This window comes from Procambarus clarkii, chromosome 32 (assembly GCF_040958095.1).
Source record: "Procambarus clarkii isolate CNS0578487 chromosome 32, FALCON_Pclarkii_2.0, whole genome shotgun sequence".
Classification (NCBI taxonomy): domain Eukaryota; kingdom Metazoa; phylum Arthropoda; class Malacostraca; order Decapoda; family Cambaridae; genus Procambarus; species Procambarus clarkii.
Window position 1 is genome coordinate 2,583,081 of NC_091181.1, and position 9,840 is coordinate 2,592,920.

Below are 9,840 nucleotides of genomic sequence, written 5' to 3' on the forward strand. Positions count from 1 at the left end.
TGGTCCTCCGTGCGGGTCTCTGTTCTTCCAATCTATCTTTCCATGGTTGAAGTCTCCCATAATTAGTAGTCCAGATCCATTCCTGCTAGCAACAGAAGCTGCTCTTTCTATTATGTTAATGGTGGCCATGTTGTTTCTATCATATTCCTGTCTAGGTCTTCTGTCATTTGGTGGTGGATTATATATGACTGCGACTATAATTTTTTTCCCTCCATTTGTTACAGTACCTGCTATGTAGTGTTATGATCTCAGCCTACAGGAGAAACGAGTCTCCCTCCTTGAGAGTTATTCAGCAAGCCTGACCTAACTAGAAGGTCTAGCAAGTATTGAGGTGATAACGCATATGTAAAATAGTTGGTTGGATATGTGTAACAGTTTGAGATTATGGGCAATGCAGAAGAAAATAGATAAATGACGGGCTAGGAGATGTGGACATTTTGCTGGAGGCGTGAGGCTCGCTTCTGGAGGACCTTGACCTCACTTGAGTGCCAGACATCGCAGGGGGGGAGCCGCGCTCCGTTGAGCTCCCGTCAGAAGGGAACCCCTAGTGATATATCTCTAAGAGAAGAGAAGTGTGCAGACGTGCCAGCTGTGGAACTGAGCTGGGAACGTTGTGGTCTCAAGTCCTGGTCGAAGAAGAGAGTATCAAGCCGGCCAGAAGCATTATTGTGGGCCGTGGGAGCGCCCTGACCAGACGCCGTCAGAGGGAAAGCGCCCTCGACCAATTAATCTGTGGTAAGCACGATATACGCCAGTTCATAGTGATTGCTTGTAGTTTGGTCGTGTGCCCAGCGACAGTAGCGATGTTTATTTATAAGTTAGACATGTTTTAATAAGGCAGAAAGCCTGAAATAAGAGAGTGGAGAGGGAGGAACACGGAGCGACGTCCGCCCCCTCTGAGCGCTGGCGGAAGACTGAGGGAGCCGGGCTCTTGACGGAGGAAGACCCTCCCAGCGAGTGAGGACCGCCGCCAGGCGAGGTGGAGTATGGACCCGCCCAAAACGGGGGAGTCCACTCTCACTGTATGTAGAGAACAGATAGAGGTTTGAGGCAAACATATTGTGTGAATATTTTTTGTTTATGTGTTAAAGGGGAACATTTTATTGGAGTGTCGATGGGTTGCAGGTTTGTCTTTTGGGGAAGAAGTTGCTGAGAACTTCGAAGCCAGCAGATGATGTAGCTGATGAGACTCCAAGGTAGTGGAGCAGAGGACCTCGAGCTGTGAGGAGAAGCAGCAGTGAAGAGGAGTGTCACGTGCTTCTGTAGAGGTGGTGTAGCAGCCAAGAGAGCTGTGGAGGAACCTAGCAGAAGGGTGAAGCACCGTAGTTGCTCAAGGAAACTTCATGATAGCAGCCTGGAGGAGCTGCAGAGGATCCTGGTAGTGAAGCCCGGCAGAACCTAAAGATATTAGGGTAGTGAACTTCCAGAGGTGGAAGGGGAAGTTCTGGTGGATTACTAGTAGGGAGTTGATAGTGTTTGGTTGTCAGTAGCGTGCAAGACGCAGTGAGAGGTGAGTGACTGTTTGCATTCTTATGTCAAGGAGTGTTTTATACTGAAGTTTAGAGTTGCAGTCGTAGGCTTGATTACCTACAGATGTATGTGCTCGAGGACTGACAGTGATCGATTAATCATGGTTGTGTATCAATGAACATTTATACTGGTATATGTTATTGCATTCAAATGCTGATTTTCTATATATACATTATCTTGCTGATAGTGCAACAGTGTATGTAGGCTTGGTCAACTTGAGGAGGTTAATAGTATCAGGTGGTGAACCAGGAGATAGGATACCACTGGATAAGCTGATAATAGAGTTCTGATGGTGTTGGAGTGCAACCTGATTGTGATTATCGAGTATAGGATTCATTATTATTATATGTGTGTATGTATCGTGTATGTGCTTTGTCCAGTAAATGTGTCACAATTTGCTGGTGTTTGCCCTTGTCCTAGTGAGGCTTCCCAGGAGGTAGTAAAGAAGGAGAGAGAAAGAACCAAGAACCACTGCTGTGGACAGGGTCAGAGGTAATACTAGTAAGTCATAGGGGATTGAGATCATATCTCATAAGGAGAGAGTGGGGAGTCACAGCGGCTCAAGTGGGTGTGTGCACGTGACAACGAGGCTAAGTGTTGGAGCCGCATCCCCTAAACGTGTGACGTTGAGCCCCTCTCCAAGAGCCAGAAGCGCCAAGGGTGATCTCCTAGTATAAGCACTCTACCGAGTTGTGGGTTGGGTTGTCCGTAGAGAAGGATCAACGACGACAACACCAACCAACCCACAGTCTATATAAAAAATTGGGGGCCTGTGTCCGGGAGAGTGAACTGACACACCCACACCCTGTCCAAGAGTGGATTTGTACACCCTTGCTGAAATAGATAAACTGTGTGAACGCAGGTGTATATTCTCTCTTGGGAAGACTCACAGGACAAAGATGGATAAGGTGCAAGCGTTTGTGGAGTCAGGCAAGCCTGAGGATTTAGAAGGTTGCACGAGGGATCAATTGAAACAAATAGCAGAAAAATGTGGCATCAGGTTGAAAGCATCTAAAGTAGCTGGGATGAAGGATGAGATCCTGAGGCAGTTGAGAGCCAGAAGTGAAGCGGCAGAACAAGGAGCCCAGGAAGGAGCTGAAAGTAGAAAGGAGGATGATGGGCAGGATGACGTGAGATCCCAGGGATCGAGTAGGAGCAGCAAGAGTAGCCGCAGTAGCAGGAGTAGCCGGAATAGGAGCTTGGAGAGATTCCAGTTAGAGCTCCAGATGCAGCGTGAGGACAAGGAGAGACAGTTCCAGCTGGAAAAGATGAAATTAGAACTCCAGATGAAAAATGAAGCCGAGAAGGAAAAAGAGAAAACCAGGCTGGAAGTAGAAAAAGAGAAAACCAGAGTAAGAGAACTGGAGTTGGAACAAGAAAAAGAAAAAGCCCAGGTCGAAAAAGAAAAAGCCCAGGTCGAAAAAGAAAAAGAGAGAACAAAACAAATGCAGATAGAAGCGAATAGAACCTTGGCTGAGCAAAGGATTGAACATGGGTTGCCAGAGAGCACCACCCAGGTATCACACCCACCAGATGTTAGGGTTAGGGAGAAGGACATTCCCTTGTTTGTTCCCGAAGAGGCAGAGAGCTTCTTCGAGCATTTTGAGAAAGTAGCCAGTATCAAGGAGTGGCCACAGGAGGAATGGGCCCAGCTGGTCCAGTTAAGATTGACCGGTGCAGCCAGGGAGGCTTACACCCAATTGTCACTGGAAGAGTGCCAGGATTACGCCACAGTAAAGAGCAGCATATTGCGCTCGTTTCAGTTAACCCCAGAAGCTTATAGGAAGCGCTTCAGAGAGATGATCAAAGTTGGAGCATGTACGTTTGCTGAGACAGCAAGGGATCTGGAAAGACGATTCCAGAAGTGGATTGAGGCTGCTGGAGTTGGATCTTATGCTGACCTGAAGCAACTGATGGTCATGGAAAAGTTCTTGGAGATGATGCATCCCGAAACAAAGTTCAAGATCCAAGAAGCAGGGATAATGGAGGTGAAAGATGCCGCAGATAGGGCGGATATGATTACTGAAGCGTACAAGAGCTTAAGGGAGAACAGAGTGAGAAGCGAGGCGAGACGCAGCAATGGCAGATCCAATGGAGTCTGGGGAGGAAGAAATTATGAGAGACCCAGAAGAGTCTGGGGTGAGAAAAATTTTGATAAATGGGCAGATAAAAGTAAGTACCCTAAAACTCAGAAGAGTAGGTCGCGCACTTCGTCTGAAAGTGAAGATGGAGGAGCTAAACGAGAAACTAATCGTTATCCTGGAAATCAAGAGTCCAGTAAAGCTCCACAGAGTACGAGTAGTACGTCTGGCCCGAGGAACTCCAATACGAGTGGGCAGAGTCAGAGCTACTCTGGTACATATAGAAGAGACTTTTCCCAGATGAGATGTTACAATTGTAACGGATTGGGTCACGTGATGCGAGATTGTCGGCAGGGCAAGAGAGTTGTGACCCTGGCCATGTGTGACCCCCAAAGTAAATATACTAATGTGTTCCGAGACAAACCACAGAGATCAAACTTAGTGAACGAGAGGTATAGGCCGTTCATGAGCAAAGGTTGGATCAGTGTAGGAGGCCAACCTGAGGTAGAAGTTGGTATCTTAAGAGATACCGGAGCTAATCAGAGCTTGATTACGAGAAGCCTGATTGGGAATGGTCGACGGTTAGCTGGCAGTGGGAAGATGAAAGTATATGGGTTATTGTCGGAGAGTGACATGCCCGTTTGTACTGTCCAGCTAAGGTCGGAATATGTGTCGGCGGAGGTGATGTTGGGAGTATGCCCCGACATACCTATTCCAGGAGTCCAAGTGATCCTGGGAAATGACTTGTGTGGGACAAAGGTGTTGCCAAGAGTCATAGCGGAGACTGTGCCAGAGGAGAGCCCAGAAGGCCACGGCACGGGTGGGACACCTGAGAGTGTGAACCTGACTGACATCCGAGGAGATGAGTCAGGAGACCGCCAAGCCATTGAAAACCCTGTCTCGGTAGTGACGAAGGCAGAGGTGGCCGACGAGGAAGACACTGGAGAAGGTGAGACAGTGTCGATTCAGCCGGTGGAAGAGATCGATATAGACATAGCGTGGCTGTTTGATGAAGGTCCAGCCCAGGCAAATGGAGTCTCGGTGAGGTCGAAAGTGAGGATGACCCAGCCGAAGAAGAATCATGTGAAGAGAGCGGACCTGAGTAGAGCCCAGACTGCTGAAATTAAGGGTCGGAAGGTGAATGCAAATGTGCTGAGTAGGAATGAGGAAAGATGTGGACATACAGAGGACGAGAGTAGAGCGTCAAGTGGTCCACGAGCACAGAGGCATATAGATAGTGGAGTTAAGTTGTTTGAGATGTCAAGAGTTGACATGTTCCACAGGAAACGTGAAGAAAAGATAGTGAAGAAGAGTAATAGCCGAGAAAATGAAAGGAGAAGAGACAGTATGTGTGGAGAGATGCTTACGAGCACTCTGGGAGAGGCAAGGCGACGTGTACGGTCGAGTGCTGTTGGATGTAATACAGTTCCCGAAGAAACTTTTAGGGAAAGAAGAAGTGTTGAAGGAGAAGAAATGGAGTTGTATAGAGGTGAAAAGTGTGGGAAGAGGATGATGATACAAGCATGGATGAATAGAAGAAAGCCGAGGACTCGATGGAAGTCAAACAGGACGATGTCTTGGATAAATGAGGAGACGAAAGGGAGGATCGTCGGTGAAGACCAGGGAATGAAGTATGATGACAGGAGACGAAAGTATAATGGCAGTAGATGGAAGTGTGAAGACGACAGAGGAGGTACAGACAGCAGATGTCTGACTCTGGACGTGAAGAGAAGACGAGGAAACGGAGGGTGGAGACAATAAGTAGAGTGGACCGATAGAGTGCAGGCGTCCACGGAGGACAGCCTAGCTAAGAGGTGTCAGAGGTCAAATCGTTTATGAGAAGATCATGTTTCTGGAGAGAGGTGAGCCAGATGTTGCAAGGTGCAACGAATTAATTGTAGACTCCTAAGAGAGTATATTGGTTGAAGAACGAGACAGTGTAGTGGCGGATGTATTATCCCGAGCTTTGCCACTGGAATAACTCTCAAAAATAAGGGGAGGGGAGTGTTATGATCTCAGCCTACAGGAGAAACGAGTCTCCCTCCTTGAGAGTTATTCAGCAAGCCTGACCTAACTAGAAGGTCTAGCAAGTATTGAGGTGATAACGCATATGTAAAATAGTTGGTTGGATATGTGTAACAGTTTGAGATTATGGGCAATGCAGAAGAAAATAGATAAATGACGGGCTAGGAGATGTGGACATTTTGCTGGAGGCGTGAGGCTCGCTTCTGGAGGACCTTGACCTCACTTGAGTGCCAGACATCGCAGGGGGGAGCCGCGCTCCGTTGAGCTCCCGTCAGAAGGGAACCCCTAGTGATATATCTCTAAGAGAAGAGAAGTGTGCAGACGTGCCAGCTGTGGAACTGAGCTGGGAACGTTGTGGTCTCAAGTCCTGGTCGAAGAAGAGAGTATCAAGCCGGCCAGAAGCATTATTGTGGGCCGTGGGAGCGCCCTGACCAGACGCCGTCAGAGGGAAAGCGCCCTCGACCAATTAATCTGTGGTAAGCACGATATACGCCAGTTCATAGTGATTGCTTGTAGTTTGGTCGTGTGCCCAGCGACAGTAGCGATGTTTATTTATAAGTTAGACATGTTTTAATAAGGCAGAAAGCCTGAAATAAGAGAGTGGAGAGGGAGGAACACGGAGCGACGTCCGCCCCCTCTGAGCGCTGGCGGAAGACTGAGGGAGCCGGGCTCTTGACGGAGGAAGACCCTCCCAGCGAGTGAGGACCGCCGCCAGGCGAGGTGGAGTATGGACCCGCCCAAAACGGGGGAGTCCACTCTCACTGTATGTAGAGAACAGATAGAGGTTTGAGGCAAACATATTGTGTGAATATTTTTTGTTTATGTGTTAAAGGGGAACATTTTATTGGAGTGTCGATGGGTTGCAGGTTTGTCTTTTGGGGAAGAAGTTGCTGAGAACTTCGAAGCCAGCAGATGATGTAGCTGATGAGACTCCAAGGTAGTGGAGCAGAGGACCTCGAGCTGTGAGGAGAAGCAGCAGTGAAGAGGAGTGTCACGTGCTTCTGTAGAGGTGGTGTAGCAGCCAAGAGAGCTGTGGAGGAACCTAGCAGAAGGGTGAAGCACCGTAGTTGCTCAAGGAAACTTCATGATAGCAGCCTGGAGGAGCTGCAGAGGATCCTGGTAGTGAAGCCCGGCAGAACCTAAAGATATTAGGGTAGTGAACTTCCAGAGGTGGAAGGGGAAGTTCTGGTGGATTACTAGTAGGGAGTTGATAGTGTTTGGTTGTCAGTAGCGTGCAAGACGCAGTGAGAGGTGAGTGACTGTTTGCATTCTTATGTCAAGGAGTGTTTTATACTGAAGTTTAGAGTTGCAGTCGTAGGCTTGATTACCTACAGATGTATGTGCTCGAGGACTGACAGTGATCGATTAATCATGGTTGTGTATCAATGAACATTTATACTGGTATATGTTATTGCATTCAAATGCTGATTTTCTATATATACATTATCTTGCTGATAGTGCAACAGTGTATGTAGGCTTGGTCAACTTGAGGAGGTTAATAGTATCAGGTGGTGAACCAGGAGATAGGATACCACTGGATAAGCTGATAATAGAGTTCTGATGGTGTTGGAGTGCAACCTGATTGTGATTATCGAGTATAGGATTCATTATTATTATATGTGTGTATGTATCGTGTATGTGCTTTGTCCAGTAAATGTGTCACAATTTGCTGGTGTTTGCCCTTGTCCTAGTGAGGCTTCCCAGGAGGTAGTAAAGAAGGAGAGAGAAAGAACCAAGAACCACTGCTGTGGACAGGGTAAGAGGTAATACTAGTAAGTCATAGGGGATTGAGATCATATCTCATAAGGAGAGAGTGGGGAGTCACAGCGGCTCAAGTGGGTGTGTGCACGTGACAACGAGGCTAAGTGTTGGAGCCGCATCCCCTAAACGTGTGACGTTGAGCCCCTCTCCAAGAGCCAGAAGCGCCAAGGGTGATCTCCTAGTATAAGCACTCTACCGAGTTGTGGGTTGGGTTGTCCGTAGAGAAGGATCAACGACGACAACACCAACCAACCCACAGTCTATAATAGTAGTCACTGAAACCTTCACAGCCCTGAATATCCATCTCCTCAAAATCAAAATTTGTGTGTGTGTGTGTGTGTGTGTGTACTCACCTATATGTACTCACCTATATGTGCTTGCAGGATCGAGCATTGACTCTTGGATCCCGCCTTTCTAGCTATCGGTTGTTTACAGCAATGACTCCTGTCCCATTTCCCTATCATACCTAGTTTTAAAAGTATGAATAGTATTTGCTTCCACAACCTGTTCCCCAAGTGCATTCCATTTTTCTACTACTCTCACGCTAAAAGAAAACTTCCTAACATCTCTGTGACTCATCTGAGTTTCCAGTTTCCACCCATGTCCCCTCGTTCTGTTATTATTACGTGTGAACATTTCATCTATTTCCACTTTGTCAATTCCCCTGAGTATTTTATATGTCCCTATCATATCTCCTCTCTCCCTTCTTTTCTCTAGTGTCGTAAGGTTCAGTTCCTTCAGCCGCTCTTCATATCCCATCCCTCGTAGCTCTGGGACAAGCCTCGTCGCAAACCTCTGAACCTTCTCCAGTTTCTTTATGTGTTTCTTCAGGTGGGGGCTCCATGATGGCGCGGCATACTCTAAGACGGGTCTCACGTAGGCAGTGTAAAGCGCCCTAAAAGCTTCCTCATTTAGGTTTCTGAATGAAGTTCTAATTTTCGCCAGTGTAGAGTACGCTGCTGTCGTTATCCTATTTATATGTGCCTCAGGAGTTAGATTAGGTGTCACATCCACTCCCAGGTCTCTTTCTCGAATCGTTACAGGTAGGCTGTTCCCCTTCATTGTGTACTGTCCCTTTGGTCTCCTGTCACCTGATCCCATTTCCATAACTTTACATTTACTGGTGTTAAACTCCAGTAGCCATTTCCCTGACCATCTCTGCAGCCTGTTTAAGTCCTCTTGGAGGATCCTACAATCCTCGTCTGTCACAACTCTTCTCATTAATTTTGCGTCATCTGCAAACATTGACATGTATGATTCCACTCCTGTAAACATATCATTTACGTAAATTAGAAAGACGATTGGTCCCAGCACCGATCCTTGAGGTACTCCACTTGTTACTGTTCGCCAGTCCGACTTTTCGCCCCTTACCATTACCCTCTGGCTCCTTCCTGTTAGGTAGTTCTTCACCCATACTAGGGCCTTTCCGCTTGCTCCTGCCTGCCTCTCAAGTTTGTATAGCAGTCTCATGTGCGGTACCGTATCAAAGGCCTTTTGGCAGTCAAGAAATATGCAGTCTGCCCAGCCTTCTCTGTCCTGCCTTATCCTTGTTACTTTATCATAGAATTCTAAAAGGTTTGTTAGGCATGATTTCCCTGTCCAGAACCCATGTTGGTGCTTGTTTACAAACCCAATGCTCTCCAGGTGCTCAACAAGTCTTAGCCTAATTATTCTTTCAAGTATTTTGCAGGGGATGCTTGTCAGTGATACGGGTCTGTAGTTAAGTGCCTCCTCCCTATCACCCTTTTTGAAAATCGGTACGACATTTGCCTCCTTCCAGCAACTGGGCAATTCTCCCGACATAAGTGACTCATTAAAGATCATTGCCAGAGGCACGCTGAGAGCCTGCGCTGCCTCTTTGAGTATCCACGGTGATACTTTGTCTGGTCCAACAGCTTTATTTGCATCCAGTGTTGTCAACTGTTTCATTACATCCTCTGCTGTCACCTCTATATCCGATAGTCTTTCATCTTGGGTAATCTCTTCTAACAATGGGAGCTGCTCAGGCTCGGTTGTGAACACTCCATGGAATTTTGCATTCAGTACCTCGCAGATTTCCTTGTCGCTTTCTGTATATGCCCCTTCTGTTTTCCTCAGTCTTGTCACTTGGTCATTTACCGACATCTTCCTTCTTATATGGCTATGTAGTAATTTTGGTTGCTTTTTCGCTTTGACTGCAATATCGTTCTCATAATTTCTTTCCGACACTCGTCTTATGTTAATGTAATCATTCCTAGCTCTGTTACATCTAATCCTGTTGTCCTCTGTCCTTTGTCTTCTGTACTTCCTCCACTCCCTCCTGCTTCTCACCTTTGCTTCCTGACACTGTCTATTAAACCATGGGTTATTATATTCCCTCCTGCTTTTTTCCTTTATTGTTGGAATAAATCTATCTTCAGCCTCCTTGCATTTCAATATGACTTGGTTCATCATACCTTGCACT

General features: G+C 46.9%; 2 protein-coding genes across 4 annotated transcripts in view; both read left to right on the forward strand.

The window, feature by feature from the left end:
* Positions 1-9,840, forward strand: part of LOC123759252 (leucine-rich repeat-containing G-protein coupled receptor 4-like) — a 105,682-nt gene that overhangs the window by 57,973 nt on the left and 37,869 nt on the right. The gene's annotated exons all lie outside the window — the stretch shown is intronic.
* LOC138370567 (uncharacterized) lies at positions 24-8,108 on the forward strand. Of its 2 annotated transcripts, none has more exons than XR_011230141.1 (2): positions 24-6,112; positions 6,503-8,108. XR_011230141.1 is itself a non-coding variant. In XM_069334954.1 (2 exons), exon 2 carries the CDS (start codon positions 2,430-2,432, stop codon positions 5,370-5,372), a length of 2,943 nt encoding a protein of 980 aa, XP_069191055.1. In that variant the 5' UTR covers positions 24-735; positions 1,126-2,429; the 3' UTR covers positions 5,373-8,108. The 2 variants fall into 2 exon arrangements, 1 of the variants encoding a protein (XP_069191055.1); XM_069334954.1 differs by having other exon boundaries at positions 24-735; positions 1,126-8,108.